Below are 18,298 nucleotides of genomic sequence, written 5' to 3'. Positions count from 1 at the left end.
TCTTTGAAAAAGACCCATCTTTGGTTACAAGACACAAATAACACGCAAAGGTCTCCATAAATCATTTATTTCTCAAGAGAATTTGCAATCAGTCTGATCCACGATCGTCAGCTGGAGCACGTTACTCCAATTCTGTGCATGGATTATAAATATTATATCATTTTAACACGGTTAAGTGTTTTACATTTGACCTATGTTCAAAAAAGATTGATGTTGGTCTCCAGCTACATTCATTCACATAATATATGAATCATCTTTTGAATACGTCATGCAGTCATGCAGCTTGTACAACTTGTAAATCAGTCATAAATCACAGTTAAGCCGGGACCGTTTATATTGGCCCCCCACGGTTGCCGTGTCGCGTGCCTCTCGTCGAGCTCTAGCTCAGGGTCATGGGTGAAGGTCACCGTGTCGCCCGCCCCGAGGCCCCTGGGCTCCTGAAGGACCTTGTGATCAGATGTTCCTGCAGCAGGGCTTCCTCTCCTCGCTGTTTTCTGCACTGGAGTTGCTCAAGGACACAGCACTGATGGCGCCATGAACCACTTCCTTACTGTTGGCCTTCCTGTGAATCTCTGTGGCAGAAAGTTAATATATATTAATATGCTAGAATAGAAAGAAGCCGCAGTGTTCCCAGGCTTTGAGAGGAAAAAGTAGCACAAGTACTATAACAAGCCTTCCCCAGGATGATTAGAAAAGAGACAGCAATACTTCAAAAGAAATAAATCGGCCAAGTTGTTCATTTCCAACCAAAAGAGGTGTTTCCTCCCAAAGCAGTCAATCAAACGGCTGCCGCGGGACTACCAGAGGCCATTTCATCCTGACCTTCTCCAGACCTAGACTTTCTCCAGAACTCCATGAGGAGATGGAGGTCTGGCTATGTGAGGTTAAATTCAGGGTCACAGGGAGGAGGCTTATCCCAGTACGTTTATGGGAAAATGTGTGTAGCCAGTCCACATCATTTATATGTCTTATAGACGGGAGAGACAGGGAGGGAAAGACATTCAAGGGAGCAAATTGTGTGGGAGGAAATCTTCAACCGGGCCAGATGGTTTACAGCAATAACTTCAATCAAGACAAACTTTAAAAACAAGACAGAATTCAGAATTCGGTATGAATAGATTTACTGTAGATTAACAGGATACAATAAACCGAGTGTCGGGTCTCCTTCAATGGTGCTTAAACACAATACCCACCTCTGGTGGGGCTTACAACAGGTGTCCTCCTACCGTTATTCCTTTTGAAATTCACTGGTTACTTAAACACCAATATTTGGGTACTTTCCACTGATTACTGATGCCATTGTTTCCCCACGTTAAGGTACTTTTCCACTATGAGCTTTCCTCTTGTCCTCTTGGTTCCTCTATTCTATCGTCTTGGTTCCTATAACTCTTCTGCAGTGTGGAGTGTGCGCGCATGCACGTGAGAGCGGAGCGAAAGAGCGAGAACGAGCGCGGTGTGTGAGCGAAGGCAAGCAGGCAGGCAGAGGAGCAGAGTACAGCAGAGACTCCGGCCCTGGAGACCAAAGCTACCGTCTCCCCCGCGTACTCACACTTACAAACAGTCCCTTTAAGGATTTAAAAAATAATAATGTTATCAAATTATTATTTAACTTGATCATTCACATTTCAGTATATACCATACAGGAAATTATTACAAAGCATGACCTGGGGCCGGGGGATGCTGTAAGGCAGTGAACCATGCCACCCAAACAGCTCGTACACTATGACAACCTTACTGTATTTATAAATTCATTCTTGTAACGGCTTTTAACAAAGTACAAGTTAAATACTATTACAATGAATTACCTGCTAGGACATTGTTGAATGCTGCCTCCACGTTAGTTGACTCCAGAGCAGACGTCTCCAGGAATAAAAGACCATTCTTTTCTAGATAATAAAAACAAGCTATGTTAGTTATTTTACACATGTTATTTGTTCAAATTCACATTAGTAGTCATTTGCTAGTGTCACTTTAAAGCTGCATTCTCCAAATCACAAAATTTCACTGTTGATCTTCTCATATATATAATCCTCAAAGAAACTGGGGATTTGGGGAGCAGCACCGGGCTTCTTTCTCTCTTTAATCAGCAATTAAAATCAACAAATAAGAATTTAGAGTCATTGTTATCACCATGAAAACATTGAGACACATTGACAGCTTGTACAGTTTGGTGAGCAGACTATCTTACAATCTCTACAATCATTATGAATTCAGTTTCCAGCAACAAATTATGAAACATTTTGTGTGTTTCGGTGTTTTTCAGCACTCGTTGACGTTGTACCTGCGTAGTCTTTAGCCTCCTCGGTGGGCACAGATCTCTCTGATTCCAGGTCAGTCTTGTTGCCCACCAGCATGACCACGATGTGCGGGTCGGCGTGGTCGTACAGCTCCTTCAGCCAGCGCTCCACGCTCTCATAGGTGAGGTGTTTGGTGATGTCATAGACCAGCAGGGCCCCGAGAGCACCTCTGTAATACCTGTCGGAGGAGATCACTTTACAGTTATTCCTAATGTGACATTTAAGTACTTTAACAATCTACACACACTCACACTAAAATCTGTAATAACACATTTTTGGCCATTTCGGGGGCAGCGGAAAAATACTGTAAACACAACATTTACATATCATTACCTTTTAAGTTGGTATGGCAAACTTGTTGCCTATTTATAGGGCTGCAACGGACGTTTTTTTTATCATAGATTAATCTGTTGATTATTTTCTTGATTAGTTGTTTGGTTCATAAAATGTCATAAAATGGTGAAAAATGTCGATCAGTGTTTCCCAAAGCCCAAGATGACGTCCTCAAATGTCTTGTCTTGTCCACAATTCAAAGATATTTAGTGTACTGTCATAGAGGAGTAAAGAAACCACACTTCTGTGTGGAGTTTGCATGTTCTCCCCGTGTTAGCGTGGGTTTTCTCTGGGTTCTCCGGCTTCCCCCCACAGTCCAAAGACATGCAGGTTAATTGTTGACTCTAAATTGCCCGTAGGTGTGAACGTGTGTGTGAATGGTTGTCTGTCTCTAAGTGTCAGCCCTGTGATAGTCTGTCGACCTGTCCAGGATGTACCCTGCTTTCGCCCAATGTCAGCTGGGATCGGCTCTCTGTCATGTTTTGGCCAAGTGATGAATTTAAGTCCAATATTTACCGTCCTTTTTTGCTCTGTTTTTGGTCTCCACCAACTCCTGAAGGAAATATCTGTCTCTTCAGCTGCTTAATGCTCCACTATGTTCACCAGCTATAATCGCTAACTGTTTCTGTCTGCTGTTTGATGCCGAGCAGATGAACGAAAATTACGCTTGAACCAAAACAGTAATGTTGTGGGCCGGAAAATAACCAAAACAATGAGTTGGAAGATGCCATAAAGTTCTGTAGAGCTGAGGGGAGTAATTCTTCCGGGCTCATCACTGAGAGTGACCTCTTTCACAATACACACCGTCATTTGATCCATTGTTAATATAGATATAATCTAATATAAATATTGATTATGGCCGCTTTAAGAATTGTCCTAATATCTTCATTGAGAGAAATCAGTTTCTCCTGCTGTCAACCGAAAAAATGTCTGCCGATTGCTCTGAAGTCATGAACCAATATTTCCTTCGCAATTTCATCTCTGCTCCCCTCTTCCAGTAATATAATTAATTCCGCTTTAATAGGTTTTAGCTGGTTGTTACAGCACAAATGGGAAATTCCATGGGAGTGAGAATTTGCGTACTGGAATAAGTCGGCAAGTAATTACTCAAAAAGCCAAGCTGTCAGAAAAGAGCTAATCCAGCGGTGTGGCATATCCTCCGATTTTTCCATGTCTTAAAAATAAAATTGACATGGTTCTATTGTTTTAAAACCAGTTTCCACACTGCTAATCCTTCTAGTTTAATTAAAAAAAAGAATGAATCAGGAGCGCCCTCAGATAGAACAAAGACCCACTGAGGGCTGAGTGTTCAGACAAAGGTCTCCGCTCTAACCAATTGGATTTTAGGACCCAAGTGTGCCGACTGACACTAGACGAGAATGTGCTGGTTGTTTTTCAGGTAATGTGGGAGGAAACTGTAAGATCAGTTCCTGTCCTTGGCTGATAACAGCACAACCTTAAGATGCCGACATAACAGGTTGCTCAACAACTATGGGGCAAGGATGAAATGTTAATTTAAAAAAAGGTCTTTGATTTCAGTGTGCTTGTTTAAAAGGTGTGCATGTTTAAAAAGAAGTGCACGTTTCAAAACAGAGCATCTGCTAACACGACAGACATTGATGTTACTTCACCTCTAATTCAGACAACACACACCTTGTTACTTAAAGTTGCATTAGGCAGGTTCTTTATGAACAAACACAACACTTATTACTCACAAAGGAGTGACACAATGTGAACCATCATCATCTCCACTAATTGAGACTCTTAGGCTTAGTTACTCAGTGTTGTGTTAGCCCATTGACAACTGGTTTCAATAGAGAAACGAGATTTGCCAATAGAGTGCTGAGGGATGTCACGTAACTTCCGTACTTAAGTGACGCCACTTCCGTAGTTAATTTAAACCAAACCATGATATTTTCCTAAACCTAACCATGAAGTTTTGTTGCCTAAACCTATACAAGTTGTTTCCTGTGAAGACAGAAGTTTATTTATATGCATGTAATGTGCATAAATTGACTTGTGTTGCTGGACGTTCGTAGGAAAACGCACGAAAAATGAGGAATAACTTTTTGTAAGATATCATATGAACCATTGTATGATACGTTGCAGTACTCACCAAGTAGTGGAGACAGTTTAACAAAAAGTGGATTGATTAAAAATGTAATTATTTAACCATAAAGTAATTGAAGGAATGCCTTGAAAAATCTGTTGAAAAGCAATGCACATTTGGGCGACAATGCCCAGACATACACGTGCTAAAAAGTAAAACATTCATTCTACACAGTCTCGACACTCACGCAGAAGTGATGGCCCGGTATCGCTCCAGCCCGGCCGTGTCCCAGATCTGGGCCTTGATGGTGAAGCTGTTGAGCTGCGTTGTCCGTGTGCTGAACTCCACCCCGATGGTTGTGCGGGTGTCATGGTTGAACTCGTTTTTGGTGAAGCGGGACAGCAGATTGCTCTTTCCTACACCAGATTCTCCTATTAGTACCACTGCGGAGGACACAAAACACAGTAAATGCAAGTGTCTCAATTTTTGGGGTTTGGTTGTTGCAATAAAGGATAAAGGAGACAATCCTTTACGTCCTCTTCATCCTTTACAGCCCTTCTTAATTGAAGCCTTTAGTCGAGGTGTGTCTGTCTTGGTTTCCCTGTAAATCCTCATTCTTAGCTGTCTAATACTGGGGGGGTAATTACACCATTTGGCCTATTTCAAAACACCACACCCTCACGGTAAACAAGTTCATTGTTTTAACTCAAGCAGGCAGAGCAAATAATACAGACATGTTGAGTAAAATACTGGGGAACAACATGGGATGTTGGCCTGTAACAGAATACACCAGATTATTGATCGGTAAGGAGATAACCGAGGATCTTGTGGGGCTGTAGGCTATCCCAGCATGCACTGGTGAGATGCCAATTCTAAAATACAGAGATTTTCTTTTTTTTATTTAGACAGCAAGGAGTGAAGGTGACAAGTAAAGGAAACAAAGCACAGGCAGGATTGAAACCAGTCGGGGCAGAGATGTGGTTGCAGAAGTAGAGGACTTTACAATCGACATTTTGAAGATTTTCTTTTAGTTTTCTCCCTTATATGTTTGTCTGTAATTTCCCAAAATTGTCTCAGAGCGTTGTTCTCATTTATCACTGAAGCTGTGCAGCACAACGATCAGTCATGCCTCACATGTGGTATGAGTTATTGATATTTAAGGAACCTATTATAGCAAAACGGAAGGACAAATATACTATCGTTTGTATTTTCTTCCACGTTTGTCATCTATTCTAGAGGGGGAGGACACAGTTCCCCCTCTAGGAAACTCCTTTGAGGTAGAAAAAAAACTCACACACAGTGAACCTTTGTTTCAGGAAATAAAACGGCGTTAGGTGATACCAAATCAGGTTGAACAAGTTAAGCCGCCACTGCCGTTTATCTCGGTCAGAAGAACCTACCTAGTGGGTAAACAGGATGACAAATAACACAGACATCCCCTCTTTACATTTCAGTGACTAATGTTTGGGTTTCAGTTGTTAGTGGCTGACTCAGAGAGAAAAAAGGCTTGGCTCCATTGGCACAGATTGGAAAATATGACCACACTGTGAAAACACAGTGGCACTGGGATCTCTCAGTGAATAAGACACAGTCACAGTTTATTGTTGAGGCGTGTGAGCTTGCGAACGCTGAGATAATAATCCAAGTTCTTGTGACATCTCAACAGCCATTAAATATGGAGTCAGGGTGATGATGGGAGTTAAAAGAATAGACGGACAATTATGCATATTTGCTTTCTTGCCACAAGTTGGATGAGAAGATTGATATCACTCTAATGCAACACGGCAACAAGTTTTTGGCATCATCGGGCAAAACTTCCATAATAACCTTTCAGCATATTGTAATTCAAGTTTTCTGAGAGAAAACTAGACTTCTGCACCTCCTCATGGCTCTGTCGTCAGGCTTTAAAAAATCGACCTCGTGACGGGAGACAGGTAATTTCCTATTGGCTGTGCTCCAGCTGGTGGGCGGTGCTTGGTATTTCTTCAAGAGATCTCAACATGGCTGCCGGGTCACAAACTTTCTCATATTACAGCTAAACAGTACACTATAAGATGTTTCTGAAGACATTTGAGGATAGAAATAGACATTACAGTAACAGAATATTGATTCATATTTGATCATTAAAAAAAAAGATCCTTTATAATATTTAGGAGATTTCAATCATATCACATGATCTTCATCAGCAGTTTGTCATTGAGCCGATTTCCATCTCCATAATTTCCATCTCCATCTGCTGATGAAGATTTCAAATGCCAGAGCAGTTACCTTGTACCTGATGAACCCTGGAGTGAGAATGTTTTCTTAAAGTTTTTAACTTTTCCAAAAGTCAAGAATGAACTTTGAACCTCAACTTTTAAGCCAACATGGACAAAATGTCCCAACGATTCCTTGACAACCGAACTCCATCTGCTGATGACGAGTATGCGACTGAAAGCCCCAGAACAGCTACTAAATGAACCTTATGGTGAGATTGTTTTCTCAGTCGCTGTTTCCAAGGCCAAGAATGAACTTCAGTTGGGAGTTTTCCACTATTCACCAGTCACAGAACAACGGATACAAAAAAATGCTGGAGTGTTTTTCTGAACACGTGCCGACTCCCAGAGAGGTAAACTCTGTATACACTTGGCCCCAGTTCTTCACTTCTACGGTATGTTTAACCCGAAGTCTAAAGTCAAAGAATGCTTTACAAGTCGTTCTACTTTTGCTTGTTTTAGGTAATTGTTCACTCTGCAGCCAGATCACTGGGCAGCTTTTTCCTCCAGTGGGTGAGGTGTGAGAGCGCCTGTTCTCCTCCACTACTCAGTAACTTCTTATGCAAACAATACCCAGCCCTGGTTTCTATGGCGATACAGGACAAGAGGCCTCCGAGCCCGGTCTGTTGATTCTGAGGAAGAACTTGATGCGATGCAGTGGAGGATTAAACTTTCCTTTTGTTTGTTTTCATGACCTTCAGGACTGGAAATGTGATTGTACGCTGCCCTGAAAACCTGCTGGAAACTTATAATAATTCAGGAGTATATTAGAGAGAGCTCTGCTCCATATTCATTCAAGTTTAATCGTCAATATTAAAACAAATTTGTTTTAAAATGTGCATTATTGTACATGAGCACATGTTTATTAGTTTGTAGGTTAACTTTAAATACCTGGTTACCTAATTTTATACAATAGTACACAAATCAACATAAAATAAAGTCACTGCAGCGTTCCCATCTACTGTGTCACTTTACCTTTATGTACTTTTACTTATTGTTTTACACCAGTCTACATCTCTCTGTATATATACTGTATATATATATACCTCCTGATTACGCACATACATTTACTACATCCCTCTTTACATTACAGTTTATTCTGTCTACCACAAACACATATCATTTTATATGTTATATACGTTATATTTTAAGTTCTGCACTATGTTATGTCTTAGATTTTTACTTGCGTGTTCTTCTTTTTATGCATATTTAATGATCACTATTGGATGGAGCCCGAGATATAAGATTTTCATTGCCAACGACTGCTTCTCTGTAATCGCTATGCGTATGACAATAAACTTCATAACTTGAAACTTCTTCCACAGGGGCTCTCCCAGGGATGTGGGCCTTTTATATATGTTGATGTTTTGTTTGTAAAATCAAAATATCCAGTAAATACAGCTGTAAAAAAAAAAAAAAAAAAGTAGTGAAGTAAAAAGTACAATATTTCCCTCTGAGATGTCGTGGAGTAGTATAAAGTAGCATAATACTCAAGTAAAGTACCTCACAAATGTACTTAAACCTGCAGTAGACAGCAACAATTCCATAATAACCTTTCAGCATATTGTATTTCAAGTGTTCTGAGAGAAACTAGACTTCTGCTCCTCCTCATGGCTCTGTTTTCAGGATTTAAAATATCTAGCCCGTGACGGGAGACTTTGACCAATCACAGGTCATTTCAGAGAGAGAGATCGTTCGTATTGGCTGTGCTCCGGCTGGTGGGCGGTGCTTAGTATTTCCTTTAACTGATCTCAACATGGCTGCCGGGTCACAAACGTTCTCATTTTACAGCTAAACAGTACACTACAAGATGATTCTGAAAACATCTGAGGAGAGAAATAAGCATTACAGTAACAGAATATTGATTCATATTTGATCAGCGCTGCCTAGTTTGACCGTTTGATCGGAGTTTGTGAGTGATTGACAGCTGCTGAGAGACGGCAAGGCTCCAGCTTGGCTCTGATTGGTTGTTTTCCTCCGGTCTGTGAAATCTTGCAGATGCCGTTAGGAGCACCAGAGGACACAGAGGCACATGATTTTTTTTTTCCAGATTATCTGTCTCATGCTCTACTGTCAGGATATAGTGACTGTTTTATAAAAATAACTTTTTTAATCATGTTTGCTCCATTTCTACCCACTGCAGCTTTAAGTACAGCACTTGAGTAAATGTATTTAGTTACTTTCCACCACTGTATTTTCTCCTCTGATAGACAGTGTAGAGATGTGACAGGAAATGAGGGGGGGAAACAGAGACAGAGGTGTGACATGCACAAAGGTCCCTGCAGGTGGAATCAAACCAGGGATGTTGTCATTATGAGCCAAATCTGTTATGTGTGATTTTGCGCTAATAAAATTGACTTCTTCATATCTCATTTTGCAGTGGAACCCGTTAATACATTGAGCTGATGCTATTTGATGTTCGGGACACACTTACTTTTGGATTTAACATTCACCTGCGGTGTCTTTTATCAACATGGCACTTTGGTACCCAAATGTCAAACCACTGCACCTGAACCAAATCACCTCTCTGAATGACTTTCACTCCTCTCGTACATCTGCTGAGAGCCATCTGGTGCCTTAACCGGCTGCATATAAGACATGATTACTACGCCATGTAGTGCTGCTGAGTGCACAATGAATAGAAGTGAGTGGCACAAGCTGCTGCTCTTCAAAGAACAGGGCATAATTCAAGTCCAACACTTTTACAGACTGGATGTGTTGTATTTTGGGGACTTTGGCTGTATGAGTGATGCACTGACTCAGCCCTTTAAACCAGACACTCTTAGGTTACGCTGTTCTGCAGGGAATGCTACAGATAAGCAGGAATTAAAGGACACATCCTGGTTTCACCAATAACCTGTAGCATACTGTGCATACTTATTCACTCAGGGACAATGTGCTAAACCTGAATGAATCATTCAACTTTGTGGGAATAAAACTCACCTGAAGTGTTTTGAGACTTGCGAAATACAAACATAATATTTACCTAAACATCTGGCTGCACACCCGGACGCATACATTCAGACTATAAGCTGTGTATTACCTGTTTATTATACTAAGCTGTTTATTACTAAGAATATTGCATTCCCTTTGCCACACAACACTAATTCCCGTTCCTAGTAATAAAATAAAGGAACAAGGAAGTATAATTTGAAGGGCAAAGGAACATCCCAGAATAACCCCTTTTATAGTCTTTAGGGATGTTTGCTGGGGATCAAATCAAGTAAGCAGGACATGCACTCACCCTTAAAGACAAAGTTGTAGGCCTCATCTGACCCCATATTGTGTCCATCCAGTGTGTTGCCGCCCCTCAGTTTACTTACTGCCGTGTCTCCAGCACTCACAGACTGATTGCAGGATGTAAGATGACACTGACTCACACCGCAAACCCAGCCTGCCCCCCTTTCAGATCCTCGGGCTTCAGGAAAGAAAATGGCCGCAATAAGTGTTTAGACACATGAATGCCAGTCGCCGGCTCTCTGCCCTTCACTACCCTTCCCTATCTGAGTTAACAGAGAGCTGGCTTGTTTGAACAGGACATGCTGAGTGTATCCAGGTAGCTGCTGCAGCAGGCGGGGCTTGTTGTGTCAGGGAGTGGTGGTGATGGAGGTGGTTGTGGTGGTGGTGGTGTTGGTGGTGCAGCTGGAGGTGTGTCCTCACAGCAGGGCAGGTTGGACAGGTGAGGTGACTAAGCAGGTACAGCTGACGGGGACTGTCAGACGCCTCCTGCTGGGCTCATCAGATCACTGCATGCAGGAAGCAGGAAGTATTATTGTTTTTCAGAACTACAAGGAAACACTCTGTGAAGTAGAAGAAGAAACAATATGTCATTTGTTTTATCAGTGTGTGTGTATACCAGAATATTTTGGGTGGATGTGGAACATTATTTAAGAAGGAAAAATGGCCTAAAATGAAAGAGTCACAGAGTAACAAACCTGAGCTTGGTCAGTGTTGGAGATTGTGTGGTTATATGTCTGCTGGTCATTTTCACATCTTTTGGGAATGCCCTGATATTTCTTCTTACTTGGTAGACGTCGTCTCTGCGATCAGATCAATAATTAGCTCAGAGCTTGATTTTATATTTGGGAAATGTGCCAACTGGTCTGAAAAAGCAGGACAGATATTTACTACGGATACTTTTAGCTGCTTAGTGGAAAAGCAATAACCAGGAAATGGTTGAATAAGGAATCTCAAACAGTCCTTGAATGGAAAAAAATAGTTCAGGAAATTTACAGTATGGAACAACTGACTTTCTCTCTCTCTGAGACATGCCACCAAAAAAGGTGAAAAATACTAGAAGAACTGGAAATCTGACTCGAACCTGAAGTGAATGGAGATGAGAAGTGACTTTATTGTATTTTGTTGTGGAAAACTTTGCTTCCTTCTCCCATGAATGATGTTGGACTAGAGGGACGTCTAAGGCTTTAAAGGACATTCTAGGTCTCTAAGGAACCATGGACTTGAATACTGCTATGTTACACAGCTTCTTTTCTTTTCTTACAAATGTATAATGTCATACGATGTTAAGCATTTCACCTCACTCAGGATGACCTTGTCTGTCTTATGTTGTCTGTATTGTTTGTTTGTTTGTTTTTTGTTATAAAACAACAAAAAATAAAGTATAAAAAAAGAAGGAAAACTGGGCAAACAGTTCAATCTCAGGACAAGGACGTTCTTATGTGTTTTGAAGGTAATGAGAAGGAAGAAGATTTTATGTTCTTTGTGCAGTTAATTCTATTTTTGGGGGAAAATTCCACATTTACAAGAAGAGATGGTCGGACTCCAAACCTAATGTTGAACATTTTTATCAAGAACTATGACAATATGTACCATGTCACAAGGACCGATACAGGAAATCTGTCCAGCCCAAAGCAATAACCGTCTACAACGCCTCACCTCTGTCCAGACTCGACCAGACTCCATTCTGTTTTGCTCTTGCAATAACTGGACATCGGTTTCTTACCTCATTTCATTTTTTATTTAAAAACAAAACATTGCATCTTGCATACTTTACTTATGTATATAGTATGTTATTCTATGTTCATAGCCTATTTTAGATTTTCTTTTTGCCAGTTGTAGTAGTCTGGTATATTTGTAGTGTTCTAATATTAATTATATTGTGTATTCTATCTATCTATCTATCTATCTATCTATCTATCTATCTACCTTTAAATATTCAGCGGTAAGTCATCAACATGTCTTATTAATGACATCATGTGAAGTTAAAAACACTTTGTGCAAGCCTTGGGCTGTGATTAAACTGCACCTGGAAACACTAACCATGTTTATTTAGTTTTTAAATAATTCTGCCACTTGAAAGGATTTTATTAATATTCATTTCAGGTTTTAAGGCACATGAGCAAAGAGTGAGTCAATAGTCTGATATAATGAAACACATAAAAGCCATAACATTCAGACCACTGACAGGTGAGGTGAATAACATTGATTATCTGGTTACAATGGCACCTGGCAGTGGGGGGGGATATATTAGACAGCAAGTGAACATTTTGAACTTTGTGTTGGAAGCAGAAAAAATGGGCCAGCGTAACGATGTGAGCGACTTTGACGAGGGCCAACTAGTGCTGGCTAGACGACTGGGTCAGAGCATCTCCAGAACTGCAGCTCTTGTGGGATGTTCCCGGTCTGCAGTGGTCAGGACCTACCAAAAGTGGTCCAAGGAAGGAAAAACCAGTGAACCAGCGACAGGGTCAGACCCGAGGCTCATTGATGCACGTGGGGAGCGAAGGCTGGCCCGTGTTGTCCAATCCAATAGAAGAACTACTGGAGCTTAAACTGCTGAAAAAGTTAATGCTGGATCTGATAGAAAGGTGTCAGAACACACAGTGAGGAGCAGTTTGTTGCGTACGGGGCTGCGTAGCTGCAGACCAATCAGGGTGCCCATGCTGACCTAATGTTATGGATGATCAGTGTATATCCTGTAATTATCTTAATATATATAAAGATACAAGTGTTTTATTTATATTTGCAAAATATAACAATCTGAATATGGCCATTTTCATAATGAGTACTTTTACTTTTGACAAGTACATTTTGCTGTCATGTTTTGTCACAAAATGCCAGACAGCTGAGGATGCAAAATTTAGTAATTTAGGTCACATCTTCAAGTAACAGAAGATGTATGTAATACTTGCGAAAAAGCAATCATTTTAACAGCATCATGGAAATGTGATTATGATGAAAATAAGAATATTTTTTTCAATAAAATCAAAATAACATGAGGATTAGGATAAGCTTTGTAAAAATAATGTAGCCAATACCTCTTAAAATATATAATATAAAAATACATCTAAATTGTTTAATATTGATTTAAGATTTTCTTTCAAGCTTTCTTTCGCAGACCTTTTTAATTGACACGGACACAATTCAATTCATACCAGAGAACGTAATGAAACTACGGCTACTTTCAAAACTTTATCCTGGTAAGAAAACCTGGTAAACCTGATATTTTATCTTTGAACTAATCTATAATAATAACCCACTCAAACCAAACACTAAATAATAAAAGTGTATATTAATCCAAAAATTGTTTATTTGACAGCTTTGAAACAAAACATACAGCAAATAATGTTAATTGCATTTTATCAGACAGACATTCGTATGAAAGTTTCCACGAACCATTTTACTCCTCTGACAGGATTCAAAATGTTAAATTTGTTTTGCTTAAATGTGATCGGCATGCCTGAACTAACACTGCAAATGAATGAATGAATCGTGGGAGCAGTTGATAGTGGATTCCTTTCAGCAGCTGTACACACTGTGGGACTTTCAGAACAGACCAGTAGATGAACACGAGCGTCACACGAGAGGGAAAAGATTTTAAAAACCCATACAAGTTATTAGTTTCAACACTATGATTATAAATACACCAAACCCCCCCGCCCCTCACACTCACTCACTCATAGATATATATGCATGTACACAGATTGTTACAGTAGTCCATGAATGACCTGGATCACATGATGCTTGTTTTCCAGGCAGAGCTTCAGTCACATCTCCACTATGACGCTGCTACTTGGGTTAATGGTTCCTCCAGGTACAACACCAGGGCTTCAGCCTATAAACACAACATACACACAACAATGGTAACAAAGGCTGTATTCAGAGTGACGGGTATAATGCTGGATTAGTTTAAGCCACTGCCTTATGTGGTGTGGTGTAGCGTACAAGCTGTGCTATAAGTAGGGCTGTCCTCGACCAAAGAAATTCTTGGTCGACCAACACTCATACAGTTTCGTTGACTAATCGATCAGTTGAATTAAAGCTGCTCTGAGTAGAAATGGAGCAAATATGATTAAAGAAAAGTTATTTTTATAAAACGGTCAGTATATCCTGACATGAGACCTGTAATCTGAAAAAAATCATGTGCCTCTGTGTCTTCCAGTGCTCTTAACGGCATCTGCAGGATTTCACAGACCGGAGGAAAACAACCAATCAGAGCTGAGCTGGAGCCTTGCTGTCTCTGAGCAGCTGTCAATCACTCGCAAACTCCGACCAAACGGTCAAACTAGGCAGCGCTGATCAAATATGAATCAATATTCGGTTACGTTAATGCCTATTTCTCTCCTCAAATGTTTTCAGAATCATCTTGTAGTGTACTGTTTAGCTGTAAAATGAGAAAGTTTGTGAGGCGGCAGCCATGTTGAGATCTACTGAGGAAATACCAAGCACCGCCCACCAGCCAGAGCGCAGCCAATAGGAACGCTCTCTCATTGAAATGACCTGTGATTGGCCAAAATCTTCCATCACAGGCTAGATCTTTTAAAGCCTGAAAACAGAGCCATGAGGAGGTGCAGAAGACTAGTTTTCTCTCACAACACTTGAATTACAATATGCTGAAAGTTATTAGTTAATATGCTGATATTTTGGACTTTTTGCCTACTGATGCCAAAAACATTGTTGCCTACTGAAACTTTTATCAACAGATCTGTGAAACTGAATTTCTCCACAAAGAAAAAGCTTCACTTTAAATCTTGTGTTTACAAGTTTCTTGGAAATAAGTCATTCAGCAAGAAAAAGCATTAAAAAATGACTAATTGACGAAAGAAATCTTAGTTGACTAAGACCGAAACGACAGATTATAGCTAGTTCACACAACGAAACACAACATAACAAGATCCCTGATAAAAGCCCCATATCAGAGGCAAATCGGCATTGGCCCTCCGCTTGCACATCGCCGTTTGAGCGTCATGTGAGAACTGTGCTCGCCGACGCATCGCAGACGCGATCCAGATATCTAGCATGCTAAATATCTGGACCTGTCGAGGACTCCGCGTGACATGGTGAAGGTCAGTTTTTGTTCAATAAAGCTGGAAAAGGCCCCATCACGTGTGCGCTCTAACCGAGAATATACAAACGAGCTTGGCAAATACAGCAAACTACGACAAAGCAGGACACTGGTTGTATTGGAAACTAATGACTGAACTAAAACTCTCACCTTGGCTTTAAGCATCCCAAAGCCCACTGTCTCTTTGGCGTACATACACAGTAGGAGGTTGGCTACACGAGTGATGGCCACTCGTCCTTCCTGGGAGAGAAAAGAAGAGAGAAGGTGACAAAGTGCCTCAGTTCAAACTGTCCATGTCACTCACTCACACTCACACACACACTGATAATATACCAGAGAACAACTGCAATGGTTGTGGAAGAACTGCGCTTCTTACCATACAATCCATGAGTATGAATTTGAGTTTGTCCTCGTTAAAGGCTTGGTGGCCGTTCTTGTCGTAGGCCGCCCAGATGTTGCTAGCGATGGCGGCTGTTACTCGTGCGTCGGTGTCCCCGTACCCGGAGTAAGCCAGAAGGGAACCTTCATTATTTAGTAACCTGGTGAAGATGTTGAAAGTTTCAGGAATCCGGCAGATAAACATGGGAAATGATTTACTATAAAACTGTCAGCGTATGGATTTTACTCAAGCCATCTCTAGCAAGCTACCTAACGCTGGCAATATATATACACAAACCTAATCATAGTATATACTGTATATAAAGTATTTAGTAGTACAGTCTATGGTCTGAACTATGTACAAATATGTAAATTGTTATGAATTATATTGCAGTTTATTCAAGGTGCTTGCAAGTTTGATTAAATTAGATTCAAGACTTTTAAAGGTCCCATATCGTGCTCATTTTCAGGTTCATACTTGTATTTTGTGTTTCTACTAGAACATGTTTACATGCTGCAATGTTCAAAAAAACTTTATTTTCCTCATACTGTCTGCCTGAATATACCTGTATTTACCCTCTGTCTGAAACGCTGCGTTTTAGCGCATTTTGACGGAATTGCAACAGAATTGCGTTGCTAGGCAACAGCTTGGGTCCATGTTTACTTCCTGTCAGCTGATGACATTCACATCCACTGCAACCAGGAAATAAACTGGGACACATTTAGAATGTTTACATTTAAAATTGTATCAAGGGTCTAAATATTGTATATTCGTGACATCACTAATGGGCAGAGTTTCTCAATACAGGTCGTGTGTATTTTCCTGTGGATTGAGTGTTTCGATACGTTCACAGTATTTCTATAAGACTTAAGCCTGCTTTATAATAAAAAAACATGAAAATCTCACTTTTTTTATAATATGGGACCTTTAAAGAACATTTTGAATCCCAATTTGAAATGGCAATAAGACCTATTTATATCCAAGAAATGATTACAAATGAAAGCATCTGTAGAAAGGCAGGAATAGTTGACTATTATGACTATGAATAATTTCAGTAGAGCTGAAACTATTACATCACAAAAAAGGATCAGCAAATACATTGATAATAAAATAATCGTTTCAATATTTTTTCAAGCAAAAAAATAAATAAAATTCACTGCTTCCAGCTTCTCAAATGTGGTGAAGACGTCAACTTGAAATTATAACCAGCATTTTCCACTATTTCATGACATTTTTATAGTCAACAATAACAATAAGTTAGTTAGTTGCAGCCCTACATTTCAAATAATTCAAGTCGTACTACTTGCAAACAACATGTAAGCTGCACACAGTGTCTCTAAAATGTAAATATATATATATATATATATATATATAAGTATATAAATATATATATCACTGTAAACAAAATGCATTAGTTGATGTTACTAGCTAATATTTGTCTAACTTACTTGTTATTGGGGATTAGTCTGTTCGTCAAGTTATTATTTAACATTAGCAGAGTCTTTGTAATGTTCAGTGTGTGTCAAAAAGCCCTCCGATGTCACAACAACAACAACAACAAACTGTATAAAGGTAATAAACCACATTAACTCCAGTTAGCATGCTGCTAACTATCTATCTATCTGTACTCACAGGGTGCTCTGGACTCCGTTAGTGTTCGCCTGGCTGAGAACCTGCGTCAACGCCTTCGGTCGTAACATATCTACTGACACACTAACGTATAATAATATAAAACAGCTATGTTATGTTATTTAATGACTAAAGAACTGCGTTTAACTGTCAGAACTACTCAACAACACACAGTCCAGTCAGCTGACTGCTCTCTTCAGTTTCCGGTTGCATTGTGTTCCCAATGCATTGTGGGAATTGTAGGCATCGAAATGACTGGCTTATTTGATTTACCTGCATATTTACTATGTCAAGCCCAATGTGCAGACTTTATACATTTCTTTCACTTGTATTACTACCTGTTTATACCTGTACACATCACAGTAAATTTATGTATTTATCATCTGTTTATACCTGTAAACATCACAGTATATTTATTTATTTACTACCTGCTTATACCTGTACACACCACAGTATATATATTTATTTACTACCTGTTTATACCTGTACACACCACAGTAAATTTATTTATTTATCATCTCTTTATACCTGTACACACCACAGTATATATATTTATTTACTACCTGTTTATACCTGTACACACCACAGTAAATTTATTTATTTATCATCTCTTTATACCTGTACACAACACAGTATATTTATTTATTTATTAACTACCTGTTTATACTTGTACACACCACAGTATATATATTTATTTACTACCTGTTTATACCTGTACACACCACAGTATATTTATTTATTTATTTACTACATGTTTATAACTGTACGCATCACAGTATATATATTAATTTATTAACTACCTGTTTATACCTGTACACATCACAGTATATTTATTTATTTATTGACTACCTGTTTATACCTGTACACACCACAGCATATTTATTTATTTATTTATTAACTACCTGTTTATCATCACAGTATATACTGTATATGTACATGTATACCTGTCTACAATATGTTCTCATGTATACTGCATAACGTGTTTAGATTAGGGTTTATACAATTTACTATTACTCATCACATTACCAGTTTTCTATCTTACTTTCTTAT

At 39.5% G+C, this 18,298-nt stretch overlaps 2 protein-coding genes across 2 annotated transcripts; both read right to left on the bottom strand.

The window, feature by feature from the left end:
• Positions 1–51: 51 nt before the first annotated feature.
• Positions 52–10,456, bottom strand: rab25b (RAB25, member RAS oncogene family b). The gene is made up of 5 exons (XM_074652761.1): positions 10,180–10,456; positions 4,928–5,123; positions 2,282–2,475; positions 1,806–1,886; positions 52–572 (listed from the first exon to the last, which is right to left on the bottom strand). The coding sequence occupies exons 1-5, from the start codon at positions 10,214–10,216 to the stop codon at positions 454–456; spliced, it is 627 nt and encodes a 208-aa protein (XP_074508862.1). The 5' UTR covers positions 10,217–10,456; the 3' UTR covers positions 52–453.
• Positions 10,457–13,467: 3,011 nt separating this feature from the next.
• lamtor2 (late endosomal/lysosomal adaptor, MAPK and MTOR activator 2) lies at positions 13,468–17,464 on the bottom strand. Its single transcript, XM_074652774.1, has 4 exons — positions 17,252–17,464; positions 15,617–15,779; positions 15,391–15,480; positions 13,468–14,010 (listed from the first exon to the last, which is right to left on the bottom strand). The coding sequence occupies exons 1-4, from the start codon at positions 17,317–17,319 to the stop codon at positions 13,954–13,956; spliced, it is 378 nt and encodes a 125-aa protein (XP_074508875.1). The 5' UTR covers positions 17,320–17,464; the 3' UTR covers positions 13,468–13,953.
• Positions 17,465–18,298: the final 834 nt, after the last annotated feature.

This window comes from Sebastes fasciatus, chromosome 12 (assembly GCF_043250625.1).
Source record: "Sebastes fasciatus isolate fSebFas1 chromosome 12, fSebFas1.pri, whole genome shotgun sequence".
In the NCBI taxonomy this organism is placed as follows: domain Eukaryota; kingdom Metazoa; phylum Chordata; class Actinopteri; order Perciformes; family Sebastidae; genus Sebastes; species Sebastes fasciatus.
The sequence above is the reverse complement of the archived record's forward strand: the minus strand, read 5'-3'. Positions and strand labels throughout refer to the sequence as shown.

Coding starts and splice junctions, on each gene's coding strand:
- lamtor2 (XM_074652774.1), bottom strand. CDS start 17,319: ATGTTACGACCGAAGGCGTTGACGCAGGTTCTCAGCCAGGCGAACACT. Junction 15,481..15,616: donor TCATACTCATGGATTGTATG/GTAAGAAGCGCA, acceptor TTTCTCTCCCAG/GAAGGACGAGTGGCCATCAC. Junction 14,011..15,390: donor TTGGGATGCTTAAAGCCAAG/GTGAGAGTTTTA, acceptor TTGTGTTTATAG/GCTGAAGCCCTGGTGTTGTA.
- rab25b (XM_074652761.1), bottom strand. CDS start 10,216: ATGGGGTCAGATGAGGCCTACAACTTTGTCTTTAAGG. Junction 2,476..4,927: donor TACCGGGCCATCACTTCTGC/GTGAGTGTCGAG, acceptor CTCCTCCGACAG/GTATTACAGAGGTGCTCTCG. Junction 573..1,805: donor ATTCAACAATGTCCTAGCAG/GTAATTCATTGT, acceptor TTTCTGCCACAG/AGATTCACAGGAAGGCCAAC.